At 41.4% G+C, this 20915-nt stretch overlaps 1 protein-coding gene and 2 pseudogenes across 1 annotated transcript; 1 reads left to right on the forward strand and 2 right to left on the reverse strand.

Moving 5' to 3' along the window:
• The first annotated feature begins 2975 nt into the window (after window positions 1–2975).
• On the forward strand, window positions 2976–4127 carry LOC107304961 (annotated as a pseudogene).
• A 6112-nt stretch (window positions 4128–10239) lies between these two features.
• On the reverse strand, window positions 10240–11054 carry LOC102722144 (annotated as a pseudogene).
• Window positions 11055–17744: 6690 nt separating this feature from the next.
• Window positions 17745–20625, reverse strand: LOC102722421 (cinnamoyl-CoA reductase 1-like). Its single transcript, XM_006660975.2, has 4 exons — window positions 20349–20625; window positions 20091–20245; window positions 19817–20005; window positions 17745–18768 (listed from the first exon to the last, which is right to left on the reverse strand). The coding sequence occupies exons 1-4, from the start codon at window positions 20506–20508 to the stop codon at window positions 18226–18228; spliced, it is 1047 nt and encodes a 348-aa protein (XP_006661038.1). The 5' UTR covers window positions 20509–20625; the 3' UTR covers window positions 17745–18225.
• Between the last annotated feature and the right edge of the window lie 290 nt (window positions 20626–20915).

The following is a 20915-nucleotide window of genomic DNA, read 5'->3' on the forward strand; positions in this document are numbered from 1 at the left end:
TGTTTCACGCAAAAGGAACCCAACCGTCCTTCACTTCTTTTTATTTTGACGTTGTTGATCGCTAGGTTTTCGTTTAATCATTTATATTATATAAAAATTACAAAAATATTAATTATTTGTTGTGATTTAATTTACTAATACTGACATTTAATCATATTTTATATATTTATATAAATTTTTTGAATAATACGAAAATTTCAACCATATTAAATAAAAAAAAAGATGAAGGGAGTACTCGTAAGTACGAGTATTTGAATGTGTCTGCTCTTAATTAGGAGCCCTTTGTAAAACTAGGGGCTCTACCCACTTGTTATAAGAGCACATAAGCATGTGGTTTTGTACCTTCATTAATTAGCACCTGATTTCACTGGTTTAATTATCAACTTCATACAAAAATTCTATATATATATATATATAGGGTATATTTCAAATTTAGGGTCTGGAATGAGCTCGAGATCTAAAAATTAAAGAAATTAAGTCATCTTGCTGACAACAGGCCAGGTGAGGCGCAACACGTGATACGTGGCAATCCGGCAGCTAAAGAACATTATTTTTGAAGGATCTAAAATATATATATATATAGCAACTAGATCAATCCTCGCAGCAACCTTTTAGCCGTGGACAAGACCTCAACGACTGCATGCAATCAAGGCACAAACTTGACAGATCCAATCCAGGCAGTAATCATGAAGGTGATTGCACGAACAAGTTGACAACGAGAGCCAATCCAAGCAACTGTGGACAATTAGCAAGACTCTCAGGTAAACATAGAGCTATGTGCGTTAGGGTTTAATATTTTTAGCTAAAATTTATTGTTAACCCTAAACATCAAATAAACACGAGTATTTAATTAAAGGCCCTATAGCCAGATAGAGCACACTGGAATGGAGGCCTGCCTTGCTGTCATCCCTACCCGGCCCAACTCAAATTATTGAATGCCTAAAACAATCCTAAGCTCATTCTAATATATAGGCCCCCTTTGATTCAAAGGAATTTCATAGGAATTTTATAGAATTTTATTTCTATATAGAAAATTTTTCTACAAAGCCCTTTGGATCAAAGGATTGAACCCTATGAAATTCCTATGGGATACATCTTCCTATATAAGTTTTGGAGGAAATTTAACAAGAGTTTGAACCTCATGGAAAAAATCCTTTGAGTCTATATCTCTACTCAAATTCCTGTGTTTTTTCTGTGGTCCAATCAAACGGTCATTTATACGTTTTTTCTGTCTTTTGCAATCCTCTGTTTCAATTCTGTTCTCGAAACTTCTAATGAAACAATTCAATCACAGTGCGGTTTCATGGTGGTTCCAAGGTGTGGATAAACACGTATACTTGCAGGTTTAATTTCTTCTAGATGAAACGTACTGATTTTCTCTCTCTTCATAAATCAATGTGTTAATAAATTAGTCTATTTGATATCGTATTTAATGAGATTAAAACTCTAGGAAAACTTGCACCACTCACCACTACAAGTGCCTAGACGAGTCGTAGACTCGTAGTACGCATCGCCTACGATGGGCTTCGCCGGAGTGGGGCGCATTCGACGCCCTGTAAGAAGAGACAATGCATGCGATCCACTTAACTCAACCGCCTACTATGACGGGTGCGTCTCCACAAGTGACCGCATAAGAAGACGACATGCAATGTCCAATATTTGTAGGCAAGCGTACTAAACAGTCTTCCTACCATACGCAATGTGAAAAAATCGAAGCAGGGCATGTAGATTGTAGAACGTAAGTATGTTCTGCCTATGTTCAATATGCTATGCTTCGAATTTTTGGGACAATCGATCACATCTTTAGGATGATATATCACATAAGTTCATCCATCGCATATCATCAAGTTCGTAAACCAAAAGTTCAACACTTTTACATCATAAGCAAAATATAAATCAAAAGTTCAACTTAACATTAGCTTTTACATCACGAACAAAATAGGTGCTCTTAGGCATAAACCTTATGGCGCTTATGCATGGGCGAGCCATTGCTTCAAGGCGAGAGGATGATCGACTACTGATTGAGAAGTCTAACGAAGATGAGGCCAAGAATATCATAGTGGGGATGTAGGAGGGGGAGGTGGAGGAATGATGTCGGCCTTTTCCTCGGTGTGAAGGTCGATGGTATATCTCCTCCATGACTTGAGGTGACGAAGATATAAGGGGTCCGCTGCTGCCACCAAAAGAGGCCAGGTGCATGGCAAGGGTTGGAGGCGGAAGGGGAGGGGAAGGAGCAGCACCGGTCTCCACCGAGCTGTCGTCGCTCACTGCCAGCAAATTTTATACTCTGTAATTTAAATTGAAATCATGTTAATTATTTTTAACGCTTTCGAGACATTTTAGAATATTTCCAAACGCTTCAATTTAATTAAATTCATTTATACACTATTTTCTCCTGAACTTAATTAAACTGATTTTTAACAGATTATTTAATTTATTTTTGGCTAACGAAAAACTCAGCGCGTACACATGCGCTGCTACTTGTTAGCCACAAAAGTGTTGCTGCATTAGCCAACAACCGACGTGTTTTGTTGTTGCAGACGTGTGAGCTATTAGTCAGAATAGTTTGTCTTATGTATAGAAACTCTTCTAATATGTAAATAATATATCAAATCTTATCCATCATAAATTAGTGATACTTACATAGAAAAATCTTAATTAAGTATAAAAGATTTAGAGGAAAAAAACTTAATTAGTGATTCCATGGCAGGGTGTGACCTCTATGAAAGATTTCTGCTAACATGCCAAAGTGACAATGATATAGAACTTGAAACCGTATGCGAATGTTTTATATCGTTAGATGTATCGTCTGATAATAATGGTGAGTTAAACGAGCAGTGTACAACGAGAGGCTAGTTGATAATAATAATAATGAGTAAAATGAGTTGGTGTGCAAGATATAATTGATGAGGAAAATAAAGTGGTATATATTTGAGAGTCTTTTCGTCTCCCTCGACGGATAGAATAGAAAAGAGGGAGAGCGAGTCTCTCCACCTCCGCTGTGCCTTCGTCCCTTCGATCGCCGACACCCGTCCCAACGCCCCACCCCCTCCCCTCGAGGCGGCGGCGATGGTTTCTACGCGACGGCGCACTGCCCATCCAGACCCCTCCGACGAGCTCCGGGCCGCGCAGGCGAATGGTTCTGGGACTGGGGTCACCCTCCAGCCTCCCGAACCGGGGGATGCCGCCGGAGAGGAGCAGGCCAACAAGCCTTTCGCGCGCGCCTGGTCGGAGCCGGATGAACTCCGCATCCTCGAGTGCCTCGCCGAGCACGTCAAGAAGCACCGCGCGCGCCCGGCCCGCGCCCAGATGCTCGGCCTCGACAAGGAGGAGTTCACCGTCACCCGGATTTACGAGAAGGTGCGGCGCCTACGGAAGCGGTACGAGAAGATTCCCTCCACCCCCCGCCCGGCCAAGGCACCGGAGGTTCGAGCTCTCCAAGGCCATATGGGGCAAGGGCATCGCGCGAGCGCTGGCGCCGGCGAAGAGCCCCGACAAGCTGCGCCGTCAGTACCCCTACCTCGTCGACGCGGTGGAGCGGATCAGCGCAGGAGAGTGCCAAGGCAGGGCGGGCGATGCTCTCAAGAGGGGATTAGGGTTCATGGATGACACTACGGCCGGCCGATTGAACGAGGTGGCGAAGAAGCAGAGATGTCTGGAGATCACAATGATGCTGAAGCGACAGAACCTGAGGAAGAAGGTGGCCAGTACGCTAATCAAAATCATCGACTGGCATCTCAGTTCGTTCCTCTCTCATTGTATGCTATATTGATATGGCCTTTTGTGAGCTGTGGGCTTTTGGTTTAGGATCCAATATCTTTCTTAGTAAGATGGTGGTGTTGATGATGATGATGCAATGGCATCAACTGCTCATAGGTTAGTATGCATTAGTGTATTTGGTAAGATGATGATGCTGGTAATACAATGATATGCACTGGTATGAACTGCTTATAGGTTAGTATGCATTAGTGTATTTACTAAGATGATGTTGGTGATCCAATGTTATGAACTGCCTGTTGTTAGTACTAGTATCTCTTAGTTTATCAACTAAGATGATGATGATCTAGTAGTGATCTTGTTTGGTACCATCGGCTTTTGGGCTTGAAATGACACTGTGCCTTCATTCTGCCCTCTGGTTGAAATGGTAGTATCGGTTAGGCAGAAAGTTCTGTCAGGTGAACCAGTGATTAGTGAAGCTGGAAGTAACTCGATGTTAGTGTAAGTTAAAATGCCACTTGATGTTACAGAAAGTATTGTACCCATATAGCGATGAAAGCTCATTGAACAGATGGGATCAATCCAATCTGATAACCTGGAATATTAGTTTACACTGTCAGGACCCCAATGAAAGACGTCTCAAGCTCCCATTACAAATATTTTACTTTCAGCACACAATACTTGATATGTTTGCTGAACAAACTGTGCATTCAAATGCTTAGAAAGGGCTTGAGAAGTGTGTCTTTGGTTTCTGCATGTGAATGATGTCCAGAACTTTTACTAGTTAACCCCTTACAAATCCATACAAAATTCATTAATTTATCTGAATGTTACTTTTATCCACATAATTTATTTCTAATAGAATTTTTTGTGTACAGATATTCAATCTTGTTACTATATGAGTACATTACTTTGTTGCCATAATATTTGCTTGCGAACTTTGGCATAATTTGCAGTAACAAGATTGTGTTGTACTATGTCTGAGTTTTACACGGATCTTCTGCATATTCCTGAATAAAAACCTGACTGCTTTTCCTTCAAAAGTGTTCCGTGATCACTGGTCGTCTTTGTCCCCCCCCCCCCCTGTTTCATGGGGAGGATCAAACTATTGAGGCTGTGTGTTGCATGGGCTGAAAATCCTGGCCCATTGCCGTGTACGGGCCAAGATTTTAGTTAAATTTGCTGTCCAGCCTGTCCTATACAATAATACACATGGTATTGGTTAGCATATGGGCCACTGAAACATTTCCTGAATGCCTTTCCTGACAATAGATCATTTTTGTTTTCTACGAACTGAATTGGTTAGCTTCGAGGGATGTTTGCGACTTCATTTTTTTTTCTGCCGGTTACTAAGTGCACAAAAGAACTGTGCCTAAGAAAAAGCGGCCCCAAAACCATCTCTACGGAGCGGGCCAGATCAAGCCGGACGGTGCGGTCTCTCGTGTGGGAGAGGCCCATTAGGGCCCCTACGTTTTCAGTTTTGTTTTGCCTGTCACCGGCCTGCTGCGCTACTCTGCTCTGCTTTCTAGCAAAAGCCACCGCACAATTCCTTTGTAAAAATGAGACACCAACACATCTATCTATATTTGTACTTATACATAGAAAATATGGAGTGTTTATGTGGAATTTTTTATTTTCAATTCATTTTTAAAAATATTTACAGAACTATATTTTTATTTCAAAAATTTATACATCTAACATCCCCACACCCTTTTAAAATGCGGAATATATACAATGCCCTCTACAAGAGTGCGGTAGCTGAAATGGAAAACAGCAGGGAGGCCGCGGGCAATGGCTGTTACCAGCATGGTGGCTATTAAGCAGTTTAACCCCTTGTCGAGGGCAGCAAGGGGCCAATCTACAAAAATGTTGTGCGGGAGGCGAGGCATCGCACGAATGACGAGGTGTCGCACGCGAACGTAAGTACTTTAGTCCCTTGAGGGCGATTAGTGGGCAAAGTGCAAAAAAGCTGCGCACTACTAGGGAAGGCTAGGGGCTGACTTTTTTGCGTGCAGCCCCGTTGCTGCCCTCTGTAAGGGTGGCAATAGGCCAAATGGCATAATTCCACCCACGGCGTCGACGGCCGTCACTCGCGGCCCTCTCGTCATTTGACATGTCATCTATCGCATCCTTCTAGATGACGTTTTATATATTCCGTTCTCTAGAACGGCACGAGGAGATTAGGTTTGTAAATTTTTGAAATGAAAATATAGTTCTGTAAATATTTTTTATATAAAATTAAAAATAAAAAAATTCTATGTGTTGGTGCTTTGTGGGCCGCCTCACACCCTCTAACTGGCTGGGCCAATCCTGGCCCATTCCCGTGTATGGGCCAAGATTTTAGTTAATTTGCTGTCCTATACAATAATACACGTGTATGCCCATTCCCGTGTATGGGCCGGCTCCTCTTTTGGATGAAGCTGATAGATCCAATGTAAGACGACCAGTCTGGCTGGACGTACATATCTAGTTAAGATGTCTTAGGCCGCGTTCGGCCGTAGATGTGATAAGTTAACTTATCTACTATACTACTATACGAGTAATAGCTTAATAGATTAATATATGATTAATTAATTATTAATTATTAAAAAAAAATATAAAATAGATTAATATAATTTTTAAAACAACTTTTATATAAAATTTTTACAAAATATAGATGTTAGTTAACTTGTGCCTGCATACGAACGCGGCCTAATTAGATGTAGGTTATTTTTTCATACGAGACCTTACGAGCGTATGCTGTAGGCAGGAAAATTAATTATTTTTAGGACAAAGATAGTACTTATATATTATAAACCAACCAAGGGGTCTTACGCATGTATATATTTTCTACATTTAGTATAAACTAAGGCTTAGTACGTATCATTAATTTCTCCTACGGTGTCAACACTTGAAAGAAATATTAATTGTACTGTACGGTCTTTCACATGAAAATAAGGTTTTACAGACATGATGTTATTGGATTTTCATGTGGGTAATCCCATATAGAATTTAATAACCGTCATCAATTATAAATTGATGACCAAAAAAATTAAAGGCACTATTTATTAAAATATATAGAAAATATTTGTTTTATGGGACATGACTACCCATTAAATTATGTACATGGTATATATATATTATATATTTTAGTGAAATTTTACGTTGAATAATTTTTTCTATCTACATGATATGATGAAGCACGGGCATGTGATAGTATGTATGGCGTAACTAGGAGTAGTCTAGGTGGGCCTGTGTGACCACCCTGAATTCAGCCCAAAGAAGCATCCCCTCGAGTGCCAGGGCAAAATGCCAAAAAGGCCCAATAGGAGGAATGACTAATAAAAATCCACCAGAGGTATCTAAATTTGAAGGCGAGTTTGTTTTCCATCTTTAACCGCAATAGCAGAAATGTTTATCTCTAAACTACTAATAGAATCCATTCAAAAAAGGTCCTTATGCGGTATTGACCTATTTTTGACCGGTTTTGCTGACGTGGCGTCCGGTGGGTCCCACATGTTAGATTTTTTTGTTTTTTTTTCCTTCTCCTCTCTCATCCACATGGCATCCGGTGGGTCCCACACTGACGGGCAGTGGTGGCGGGCGACAACTGGCGGGGACCCGCTGGTGGTGACGCTCGGCTGCTTGGAGGACCTATCGATGGAACAAGAGGTGCTCGCGGGCGCGGCGGCGGTGGAGCACGCCCCGCTCTCGGCGCTGTCCGCCGAGCGCGAGGAGGCCACCGCCGCCGTGCTAGTCACCTCGCTCGTGTTCCTCCCGGGCCTCGCGCAGCAGCGACTCCGCTTCTAGCAGTTGGTCCTTTGCCTCGGGTTGCCCGACCGCGCCTCGGACACCATCGTGGCCGCGGAGCTCGGGCTTTGCCTAGTCCACGTCGACCCCAACCGCGTTGAGGAGGTGGCCGACACCGTGATGGCGCTCTTCTTCGGCCTCCTCTGCCTCACCCACCTATTGTCCCGCCACTCGTCGTCCTCTTCCGCGCCTGTCATTGGGTGGCTCAGCTTTGTCCAGCCACTCTGTCGCGGAATGCGCCGCTGCCGTGGGCTAGTGCTTGTTATCGTCAGAGTCAACACCGTCATGTGATGCCTTGCCCCCGCCCCCGCCGGCACGCTCTGGAGGAGGGAAGTTAGGAAGAAGAGAGAGGAGGGGAAGGGAGAGAAAAAGAGAGAAAAACAAAAAAAAAATCTAACTATGGGATCCACCGGACGCCACGTTAGTAAAACCGGTAAAAGAATAGGTCAATAGTACATAAGGACCTTTTTTAAACGGATTCTATGAGTTTAGAGATACAGAATTCTAGGATTACGGTTCAGTGATAAAAATCAAGCTCGCTTTTAAGTTTAGACCTCTGTTGGACCTTTTCATACTGCTACTCTGCCAGGACAAAAGCCCGTTAGGGTGAGAGGATGAGGCTTAACGTAGATATGGAAGTTTGTCACAAGTCAGGTCATCAGCCTATCGCCGCTGCCTGCCCTGACCTCCATCCGGCATCTCCGTCTCTACCCCAACCGGTGATCATGCATCTCACCAACTGGAATATTTATCTAACCATTCTATTATCAATTAGTTTTGTATAATTGTATCGTTTTTAAACTAAATTTATACTTTTATATGGCAATTAATTAAAACTTTATTTGTACTTTGCGTGCTGCCAAATTATTTCACACAACTATCCAACATATAAATTTCCTAGCTACGCCACTCTAATGCGCCAGCCTACCAGGCAAGCCGAATAGGCACACCTGGATGATCAATTCTTTTTCTTATACCTGACCAACAAACATGGATATGCATTCAAATACCACACTTCTAGAAAAAACATTATCGCAAGTGGCCAAAAATGATCTTCATAGACGGGGCGGCCGCCCGCCTGTACGAAAAGGACTGTGAAAATCGCCGATCTTCGCAGGCGGGGCAGCCATCCGCCTGCGAAGGTAATTTTCGCAGGCGGGTGTTGGTCCGCCTGTGAAAATAGGAAACTACCGTCTGCGAAGATAGGTAGAAATTTTTCATATTTAATAATAATTTACCCGATAATAGAAATTCTTGCAAGTAGATTATTATGTACATATATTGGAAGATTATCAAGCATTTGTTACTGAGAAATTTACATATATTGCATAACTCAAAAGTGTTGCCAAAATATATATATTACAATATTTTTGTACATTGTTACTTCAAATACATGTGTAATAACATGGAACCTTCATCCTTTTTATTCACGCTTCTCTCGTCCTTCCTTTTTCTTCGCCTTTGCTGACTATTCGCTTTTCTTGGAGCCGGTTATGTCAGCTGGGACCTCGTCGTCTTTGGAGGATCTTTTATCTTCGGCTACTGTTTTGATCGTTGTGGCGCCATTTCCTACGAGAAGATATATATAAAAGTTTTGAATTAGCTCAACTAATAGTTATCACGGTGATCAGTTTACATATGAAGTTCATGTACCCCTTCTTTAGGGGGAATGTAGTTTTTGTCGCCTTGTTCATCGTCACCCTTTCTCCTTCTCTTCGGGCTTGGGCTTGGACAAGGATAGCTTGGCGACGAGTACAGGCATAATTGTAGAATGTTTCAATAAAAACTTATGTACATAATTGTAAATTGTAATAAATAAGTACAAACTAATTGGCTAAATTAGTATGAACAAGTTTGATAAATTAGTACAAACTAATTTGCTAAAAAATTAATAAGGTGACCATATCCTCCACATGTTATAAAAAAAATTGAACATACCCTCCCAAATGTTATTAAAATTTTCTAACAAATTGACATATCCTGCAAAAATTGAACATACCCTCCCAATTTCATTCACATATTACCCACTTCCCAAAATCACATTCACAATTAACATATAACCCCCACATGCACATATATAACCCCCAATTTCATTCAGATATCACCCACATTCCCAAATTCACATTTACAATTAATATATCCAACAGCAAGAGCAGTTTGGACCTTGGAGCACCGAAAGCTGAGCACCTTGTCGTCCATTGGCGAGACTACATGCTTAAAGTGTTAAATCATATAACTACAAAACTAACATCAATTTTATAATAATACAATGAATTTAACGTGAAGTATCGCAAAACTACATATTTAAAAGTTAAGTTAAAACAAAACTAGATATTTTATAATTTAATTTTCCACTACCATTGTTTTTTTTAATTCCAAGTATTGTAGTCTTGTGATTAAATTGGAGTTAAACCGTAGGTTGTGATAACCTTGCGGCACTTCTCCTTAAACATATAGTTATGTGATAAAGTTAATATTAAATATGTAATTTTGTGATATTTTGATCAAAATAGCAAAAAGGAAAGAAACAAGTATCCCAAACTATAAAAAAAAATCTAAAGGGTTCAAAATGCAATTCACTCATTTTATACGGGCTGTGATTTGATTATGTCATTATCTGTGCCTATCTTTAAGCAACGTGCTCTAATATACTTATACTTCTTTCCAAAACGGCTTGAACATGCACTGATCTATTCACATAGTCAATTTCATTTCTGAGTGGGGCTAATTAGTTTATAATATCTCTGTACCATGTAGATTGCCTTTTACTACCAGTCCACTTATCGGATCACTTCGATGACAAAATTTAACTCCACTCCTGTACATGCACACAATTCAAAAACACTAGAAAAAGGGTAAATTGAACGTCATTCCGATGAACTCAAACAGAATGGCTAAGTGGCTAACCTTTCACGCATTTGCTCTTTTTTAATAAAAAGTATTGTTGATTTTTTTGGATTAGTGAGTGAATGAGTGTGCTGTGAGAGTAGCGGCCGAAACCTTACGAGCATGCCAACGGCGTTGAAGGCCGTGGCGATGAAGCCAATGATGAGCTGCATCTCCATGACGAGCGTGTACATGACGGCGCCGCACGCGGCGGCGTGCCGCGCCTGGCTGAGCTCCATGACAGGGAGCACGAGCCCGTACAGTGCCACGGCGCCGAGAGTCATGGCGAACCTGGCGCAGTACTGTGCGCGCGACACCCCGCTGGCCGGTCCCCCAGCGTTCATCCCCAGCATGGCGGCGCCGACGCTGAGCAGCACGATGGCGTTCACCGAGAACGCCGTGAACCTCTGGCGCACGAGCGGCAGCGCGAACGCGACCGTGAAGACCAGCTGCATGGAGATGAGGATGGAGGAGGTGGACACCGGGAGGTAGGCCAGGCCGTAGGCGTAAAGGAGGTCATCGAGACCGGTCATGAGCCCGACGGCGGCGTACGCAGCCAGGAGGCGGGGCGTCATGAGAAACAGTGGCGTCGTGGCTGCGCAGTCGTCCTCCTCCTCGCGCCGGCGGCGGGAGCATTAGGAGAAGCAGAGAGCCTCCTCCCCTTAGCCCGACGACGCCGCCGCCTCCTCCTCCCCCCAGCACGCACGCGCTGGAGGCCGACGGCGGTGGATGGGCCGGCGGCGGCGGTGGCCGGAGGTCGAAGATCGGCGCGCACGGAGGATGGCGGCGGAGGACGATAGTCAGAGGGCAATGGTGCAGGCGGGCGGCGGCGGAGGACGGCGTGCGACGGAAAAATTGGCAGCCTGACGGCGCCAAAATTTTTACGGTTCCCGCCTGGACTTAGAAATTTTGGCGCCGTGGGTGGGGCCTTATATAGGGAAACTATCTTTGCAGGCGGGCGGTCCGCTTGTGAAAATCATCTTCACAGACGAGCGGATCTTCACAGGCGGACCGCCCGCCTACGAAAACCCTTTTTACTATCTTCGCAAGCGGTCCGTCCGTCTGCGAAGATGTAACCACTACACAGCATAACTATTTTCACAAACGGTCCGTCCGTCTACAAAGATTGTTACAAATGTGAATATATTTATTTCAAAATCTTTTTTAGTTTATTTTTGTTATTTGAAAATGTCTACAGTAGTTGTAATAAAAATAGTAATTGTAAATACAAATATACAAACCTTAATATTATTAGTTTAAATTTTTTTACACAGACATGCCAAATTAGTATATTATAAAAATCTAATCAAATCATATCGTCGACATATTACAAACTAATATAATTATTATTTTATTGCACCAAATAAATAGACATTAAAAATTTTATTCTCTCTCATGTTTATATGACAAGATCTAGATCTAGAACTAGGAGTGGATGTGATAGCAAAATAAAAAAGATGAGAAGTTATGTTACCACATTTAACCACTGCAACAAGAGGCATCAAGTATTACACATACATCTAACATCAACATATCAAAAGAACGTAAATTAAAAAACATGGAGCTTTTCCTTCGCATCTTTGCATGCATAAATCCATCACAAATTGAGGTCTATAAGCTTGAAATTTACCTACTTAGTGTGGAAATGAGTACATCTAAGCACCGTAGAAACATCCCCCGAAGATTTGAAGTTCAAAACCCCCCTATATTTAAGTCACATTAGGAGAGAGAAACTTCGGGGAGAATAAACTTGACTCGAGGAGGAAGAAATGTAGGGGCATCTTTGCAGACGGACCATATAAGCGTCGCCTGCGAAGATAGATCTTCGCAGGCGCCGCTTATATGGCCCGCCTGCAAAGATCTATCTTTGCAGGCGGACCGCCCCCTCCATCCCGGATACATTTTTTGCTGGCGGGATTTTGGCTGGTCATACCCGCCTACGAAAATCAAACACCTACGATGCGAAAAATGAGTTTTCTAGTAGTGCCACAAACTAGTTAAAAAGGCAAAGACGTAGGCATCCACTTATATTTTCGTGTAAAATTATTAATCTAAAGATATTATGACTATGATGACCTAGATATATAAGTTGGCCTACATAGTTTGGTATTTCCACTAACTACATGGTTATCGTTTGACTTTTTAACACAACACGAATTGTCGTATTTCAAAAGATAATTTGTAATGTTTTTCTATACGTATTCTTAACGGTCTAAAAGAGAAATTAAACTATGATAAAAATCAAAATTTACATTAAATTTAAGATTAAAAATTGTAATTTTGATTTATAAACGTAAATAGAAGTGAAAAGAGGAGAATGATATCTAGGTGTTAGCACGAGGTATGGTACTATACGGAACACACAGACCGCATGGTTATTAATAGACATATGTCTTGTTTTAGTGAATGGGCCACTAGTTGATTATTATACGTGGAGTCTCATTTTCACACTCACTATCCTACTTGACTTAAAATAACGGTACAGTGTTTAAGCTGGCATGCTAGCTTATTTTGTTCATTTAGTTAATTATTATTTATTTGCCAATAGGGACAAGGGAGGGTGTCATGCTTCTGTGCTACCGGGCAGGAGGTACATATTCAGTCTTTATCTAAAATAATAAGCACATTTAAATTTTATATAATAATCATATATTTTTACAATATTACATGTCACATTAACGATCTCTCGTATATATATTTAGGCCCTGTATATTTTCCAAAATCTTCTGTCAAAAACATCACATTGAATCTTTGGACACCTAAGTGAAGTATTAAATATATATGAATATTAAAACTAATTACACAATTATAGAGAAAATCGTGAGACGAATCTTTTAAGCCTAATTAGTACATGATTATCTATAAGTGCTACAGTAACTAACACGCGGTAATGACGGATTAATTAGACTCAATAGATTCGTCTCGCGCTTTACATGTAAAATCTAAAATTTGTTTTGTAACATTTTATAGTTTAAATATATGACCGTACGGATCGATATGACATCTCTTCCAAAATATTTTTATAACTGAACGCAGCCTTTAATATTACATGTCACGTACTGCAGTCCATAATTTCCTCCGCAATGTGACGATTTTCTCCATCCTCTGGTACTACAGAGTTCTTCCAACAGCTCTCAAAATTTCCCTTTTTTTCTAATCGTGGATTCCTTTGTGTGATCGTCTTATGTGAGAGTAGCACTAATCAATTGAGTTAATAGGATTCCGCTGGTGCTACATGTCACGCGCACTAGAAGCGAGAGTAGGTAAGAATGCATGTACACCATGCATATAAACAACTATTTAATAACGATGCTGAAGGAAGATGTGGTTGCCTGCTTCCCGCTAAAACACAACCACATGGCAATGCGGCATGGCATCTAACCGGAGGTAAATGTATTAAATTTTATTTTGTGATAAAACTTAATTTATTTTATTGAAATAGATCTTATCTTAAATTACATGTGGATCGACCTATATCCATCCTTATCAAAAGGGATGATATGTTGGATGACACAATCAAATAGGGGTATAATTAATTAATAATATATGTTAGCGCATCTTTTAGGATGGCAGCGTAATAAGATTTTTTTTATCACATATGTAAGACCACTACTTTACACGTGGCTCAAAAAATCATCAGTAAATTAAAGTTATATATTGTGAACATAGTAGGTATGAAAAGCATCTAGTGGAGTTTATCTAGAAACGCTGTTCGAGATCATAAAGGACGGTGTATTTGTTAATTATATGTGTTCATAAATCTTGGTTATGGTTATTTTTAGATGCATTAGATGCCTTAGGGTGCGTTTAGTTGCATCGATATGGTTGTTAGGTTTTTGGCAGCATTTGATCCGTGGACAAGGGATGTATACGGTAGCCAGCCAACAAATATTGCTCAAATATGTTGGATAGAAGAATCCGGTCAATTAGGTTGGATATGACCATTAGCAAATAATTAGTGATAATTTGTATATTTTATTATTAATTAGTGATTATCATTTTAAGATTGGTATTAATTATGGATAGTTAATATATTTTACTGTTAATTAGCATAAATTATTATAGGATTATTGATCATAAAGTATATTTTGTTTTAGATATATTAATAATTTATTATTTTTATTACATCCACCCTTATATACTGAACCAAACAAAACCCTAGCACATCTCATCTACCCAACCAAATAATCACTTAGATTACAATATTAGCAAAGCATGGATCGTCATATCCCATCTAACCTTGTCCATGAAACAAATGCACATATACTAATACTGATGCCAATTCCACAAAAGTATATATTGTTAAAGAGCCCACAAGACCCACCAAATAACCCTTCCCAACGCTCCTCTCTCTCTCATTCCCACTTCACCACTGCCGATTTATCTCCTCCTTTTGATAAAGTTTTGGCGATATTCCACCACCCACCTCTCCTCTATTGTCTTCAGCAACTGAAATCATTACATTGGATTCACTGTCCTTACCTTGCTTCCTAAAAAGAAAAAAAATTTCTTGTTGCTATTGATCCTACGTACACACCACGGTCCTTCACCTCCTCTGCTCTAGTACCGTCGTTTCACCAACGGAACACCTCCGTTGCCTACTGCCATTATTCCACTATCTGGATCATCTCTCAAAAGTTATTCTTTTCACATTACCTACCTCGTTCCACCGCCTTAAGGGTAATTTAGACAGGACTAAATTTTTTAGCCTTATGTCACATCGGATATTTGGACACTAATTTAAACTATTGAACATAGACTAAAAAAACTAATTTCATAAATGAGTGGTAATCCGCGAGACGAATTTTTAAGCCTAATTAATCCATAATTAGAGCACGTTTACTGTAGCATCACATAGGCTAATCATGGATTAATTAGGCTCAATAGATTCGTCTCGCAAATTAGTCCAAAATTATAGATGAGTTTTATCAATAATCTACGTTTACTATTTATAATAAGTGTCTAAACATTTGATAGGACAAGGGACTAATAATAAGTCCCTTATCCCAAACACCACCTTAGACATCAAAATTCATAATTGGCAAAGCCTACTAGGTATTGTGAGCACCGTGAGGCTTGCCAAGGATATGCTACCTCGTCCCTAAATATTTGACGTTGTTAACTTTTTTAATAAATGTTTGACTATTCGTCTTATTAAAAAAATTCAAATATGTAAAGCTATATATATATGCATAAAAATATATTTAACAGTAAAAAAATGATATAAAAACAATTAAGAATTATGTAACTTTTTAAATAATACGAATAAAATGTGTATAAAAAAGTCAACGGTGTCAAACATTTAGACATGGAGTGAGTATGTTGCATGTGATTCATCTTCATCTTCCCCTAGTTCCGGCTTACCTTGTCTAGAGGTTTTTGTTTAAGACGATATCTGGGCTATTGAATTATGGTAAAACAACAATAAAAGTTAGCTAAAATTTCTTTCATTTTTAAACACAGAGATGTGTTAATTCGTGTTAATTCTTTTTCTCGTCTTGGAGAAGTCTCAGGCGATCATCGTACATATTACTAGTTTTGGTATCTGTTAACGCTAGATTTTGGCAAATCATCGTTATAAATTGAAACATGGTTAAAGACCGAACCGGATAGGAAAGCTCGAATCGGTTGGAGACAGGAGATTGGGTACGGTGTGGTTGTAGCCGATGGAGACTAGATCGGACAGGAATAAGAGTTCGATTGGGGGCGAAGCTAGGCGATAGGTTCGGTGTTTACCGGTGAATCCGTGTAAATTAATTAGGATTTACCTCAAAGTTTGTTTAGGATTCTATTATTTAATTAGAGTCCGGATACTATAAGTTAGTTAATAACAGATTAGTATCTGGTTAGTTATTTCCCTGGGGCTATAAATATAAGTGCCGGGGTCTTTGTATCTTATCTTCAGATCAATTCAATTCGGCGCATCGCCTCAAATCTTCGACTTGCTTGAGTTTTCGGCGTGGGGTTTGTCAGCTTCGCGATGTAAGTTCCAGTTCGTCGAAACCCGTCGATCAACTCTTACAGAACTGTCTCGGTTAAGTCCGATCTTCTGATTGGTTGACCGGCGGGTGAGTTCTATTATTACTTTTGATCTGCGTTGGCTGGAAGTAGTATTAGCGCTCGTTCAAGTCTCTATGAATTCTCTTTTTCAATCTGGCAGCATTGTTCTAGCTAGCCTGTTTCTGTCTCAGTTTGGTTCGATCAATGTGATGTGTTGGATCATGTTGTTGAATTGAATCGGGGGGTTCGTAGAGACTTATCGCTGGAGTTTTAGCTAGCATTACCTTGAGTAATCTATCGATTGGTTGGTTAAACTTGTTGATCTTCATGTTTCTATGGCGATATCGTGCTAGACTGCATACTGTCTCGGTTAGGTTCGATCTATGTATGTTCAGCATAATCTGTCTATAGAAGTCTATCCGATCGGCTGAGTTTAATGGATTAGTTGATGGGTTACGCTGCTTTGCTGTCTTGTTATTCGCATGCTATAATATTTATCTGATATTATGCGTGGTTATGATCAGATCTGTACTGTACTGTCTCGATTGAGTTTGATCTTCTAGGTCTGGATTGGGCACGTATGCCGTTGGTTGTTATTGTTTTATGCGAATAATTAGAATAGCATTCTAGTTTACTTTATAAATTCCATGTTTAGTCTTACGTCGGCTAACAATTTAGCGGATGATAAGTATTGGAGTGGTCTGATCGGTCAATTAATCTTAAGACTGTCTCGGTTGGGTCCGATCTTTTAAGATTTATTTGCCGATTGGCTTATTCAGTATTTATCTTGCTTATGACTTAGCCGGTTGGGCATATTTATGATCGTTATCATGAAATTTCTGTAGAGCCGATTGCTTGGTCTATCGGCTAGGGTCTTGGGACGGTATCGGCTATCCGGCCGATAGCGGTTTCGGGGTTAACTATTTTCTATATTATATTTTGTTAGTTACAGGATCAAACTGACTGGCACGCCCAGTATTTCTAAGAATTATGTCCTGCACTGGAATGGTATAAGATTAATTCCCAGGCCTACGTATGTGATCGTTGATTGTTATTTTCAGCATCAACAGTATGATAACATAGATGGTTAATTATAGTGGGACGATTCATCGCATGGCACCAGTAATGGGATATATATATTTACAGATGTACTAGAGAGTTTTGATTTGAATGTACATGGTTGTATCAACCAAAGCGTAATATCTGAAGTTTGCACTTGTGTTTCGCCTTATGGAGTCTACCTGACAGTTTAAGCTTGCAATAGATTTTCCATAGGTTGATGCAACTAGCTAGCTATATATCAAACTACAGGATGACGTTTTTTTCTTTCTGAAATTAAACTTAACAAAGGGTGACATCTTGGAGTTGGTTCAAACCACATATATACAGAGGTAATGTCAAAATTAAGTACTCTCCTTAGGTGCATGACATCTGCATAATGATTTGCATGGCTACCGAGGGGTAATATAATATATATTACAGTGACACCAAACATATAATTAATACGCTGGTACTAATTAAGTGCAGTGCAGTTTGCACGTCACACAGCACTGCCACTGATCACTTTGCTCACGCGTCGCCCATGCATTAGTTGCATCTGCATGCATTATGCATCCATTAAACTAAAGCACATACACATACACATACATATATGAACGATTTGATCGAGTATATATAATATAAAAAAACATCGATCGATCGGAGAACGTAAAAAGAAAAAAAGGCCTGTCAAATGTATATGATCAGCAAGGCGATCGAGCTTAATAATCAAGTGACCGATCATCATCGGCGGAGGGAGGGAGCAAGCAAGCTCGATCGGCGGAGGGAAGAAGCTCATGGCGACGTAGGTTGGTGGTCGTCGGCGGCGGCGGGTGGCAGGACGGGCAGCAAGCCCTTGTCCTGGAGGCTCCGGACGGTCTCGTAGAGGCACTGGCGGACGGGGACGAAGTCGATGCCGAGGTCGCGGAGGCGGCGGTTGGAGAAGAGGTAGCCCCTGACGGGCGGCGCGGCGGCGTCCTTGCAGGCGGTGGGGATGGGGTACTCCGGGAAGAGCTTGGCGAGGGCGCGGCAGAGGTCGGCGCGGTGGAGGGTGCTCTCGGCGCAGATGTAGCGGCCGGCGGCGGAGGGGGTCTCGAAGACGCGGAGGTGCGCCTCGGCGACGTCGCGGACGTGGACGTAGGCCTGCGCGGCGTTGACGTAGGTCTTGGCGGAGCCGGTGAGGTACTTGAGGACGTGCTCCGTGCTAGCGTTCACCGTCGGCTGCAGCAGCGGGCCCAGCACCAGCACCGGGTTCACCACCACCAGATCCACCCCCCGCCGCCGCGCCTCCTCCCACGCTCCTTGCTCCGCCACCGTCTTCGCGTAGCAGTACCAGTTCTGCATTTTCATTTCATTATTTCCAAAACCTCAATTTATTTTCCCATCATGTCAAATTTTCCAAATTCACCTCCCAAATTGTTATTTTTTTATCGATGAAAGATCATTTTTAATAATGTAAACGATGAAACTAACTAATATATACTATAAACCCACGTTATTTAGGCGTTTAAGAAATATGCATGCTAAGGAAAAAACTAAGAAAAAATCAACGAATTTAAGGTGGATGGTGTGATAATGTTATACTTGGTTATTACATTAATTATGGAAAACATTTTTCGTCTGATGATAATTAAGTGTTGTAAGTTGTAATTATTTATTCTCTGTTGATAAACTCTGAACGCAAGTGTCAACTACAAAAAGGAGGAGCACTCTGGATATATCTGCGGTAGTAGGTGGAGCAAAAGTATTTGGGGTAGTTTGTCAGCTTGACTACGAAACACCCTCATGATGACCAGACCACACACGGCCGGCAGCTGAGAACTCAACGTCACCTTTTCTTTATGCACGTTTGGTAAAACTTGACACGCGTTACAAGCTTTGACGGAAAGTATCTATCTAGAGGGCGAGTAACAAATTAACCATCCTCGTCTTCGTCTGAGCACATACACATAATTAAGTAGTAGTTTCAAAGTTTTCAAGCCGTAAAGATACATAACCTAGAAACTTCCAGATATATATCGAGTCGTTTAATTATTCTTCTTTTCGGAATACGTAAAATGAATTAAGGACTCAGTAATATATACATGGTTAACTATGAGAGAAAAAAAAAAGGTAATAAGCTATATATAGCAGCAGTATTTATGATGTGGATCTGAATCTGAATCTGAAATGATGTATTCTTTAACCAAGATTTTTCTTAGAATTTTTCTAGACTTGCCCCACACTTTCCAAACTATTAAAGGGTATTATATATTTTCTAAAAAGGTTTATATGTAGATGTTCATCATCTTATTTTTTGTAAAATAGATTTTTAGTTTTGTAGTGGTTCGTTTAATCGTTTAGATCATTAGATAAATATTAAAAAATCTACACAAGGCAGGTATACCTCGGTCCTCTTGCAGTAATCGAGGTCGCTCCAGCAGGTGTCGTCGACGGGCTTATTTGGGTCCCTGTAGGGGTTCATGTAGACGGTGCCGATGGAGGAGGTGAACACCACCCGCCGGATGCCGGCCGTGTCCGCCGCCGCCGTTATCACGTACCTCGTCCCCCTGATCGCCGGCTCTATCATCTTCTCCTGATCGATCAATTCATCCGCTCCATATTCAGTCCATCGATCCAGACGACCCATTCATTGCACATATATATATATATGTACTTACAGGGTCATCGGTGACGGGGGAGGCGGCGTGGAAGACGCCCTCGCAGCCGGCGAAGGCGGCGGCGAGGCTGTCGGGGTCGAGCAGGTCGGCGCGGAGGAGGACGAGGCGCTCGGCGGCGCCGTCGAGGGCTCTCAGGTGGTCGTTCTTCGGATCCACTAGTCGAGATCATACATTACACATCGTCAGTTCAGCAATGGACTTAGTTTAACAAGCTAGCTAGCGTTGGAGACAGCAGACGCCAGATCGACGACGACGTACTAGGGTTCCGGACGGTGCCGCGCACGGTGTAGCCCTTCTCCAGGAGGCGCTTGACGAGCCACGACGCGATGAACCCGCCGGCGCCGGTGACGCACACCGTGCGGCCGTGGCCGGACAGCTCCGCTGGCGCCGCCGCAGCCGTCGTCTCGTCCGTCGGCATCTCTCTCTCGATCGTACGTGTACAGTTGCAAGCTACGTACCAACAGCAAGTACAGACCACTAGCTAGCTAGCTAGCCGGGCAATAAGGACATCAATGGTGATCGAATTAGCGGTGATCGATCGATGAGTGCAAGAAGAGGAGGCACGCATTGCGGTTGTATTTATAGACGAATTCGACGCGCAGGGACGAAAGGGAGGGAGCTGGGAGAGTGGGTTAAGACGGTTGGAAAAGAAAAAGATAGGACTCCATCGTTTGAATAATGGAAGACCATCACGGAGCAGTTGGTAAGAAAACTTTTTATATATATATTTATTACTTCATCCTCCTCCATTCCCAAATAGTACGTCTCATCAATATAATTTTGAGCACTTAAAACTTTTTATGTTATCAGATTTTTATAAACAAA

This window comes from Oryza brachyantha, chromosome 9 (assembly GCF_000231095.2).
Source record: "Oryza brachyantha chromosome 9, ObraRS2, whole genome shotgun sequence".
Taxonomy (NCBI): Eukaryota; Viridiplantae; Streptophyta; class Magnoliopsida; order Poales; family Poaceae; genus Oryza; species Oryza brachyantha.

What these genes read in the sequence shown, in the direction of transcription:
- LOC102722421 (XM_006660975.2), bottom strand. Translation starts at nt 20,508, where the DNA reads ATGCCGACGGACGAGACGACGGCTGCGGCGGCGCCAGCGGAGCTGTCC. An exon ending in CCCCCGTCACCGATGACCCT is followed by an intron (nt 20,006 to 20,090) that starts GTAAGTACATAT and finishes TTGATCGATCAG; the next exon opens with GAGAAGATGATAGAGCCGGC. An exon ending in ATTACTGCAAGAGGACCGAG is followed by an intron (nt 18,769 to 19,816) that starts GTATACCTGCCT and finishes ATGAAAATGCAG; the next exon opens with AACTGGTACTGCTACGCGAA.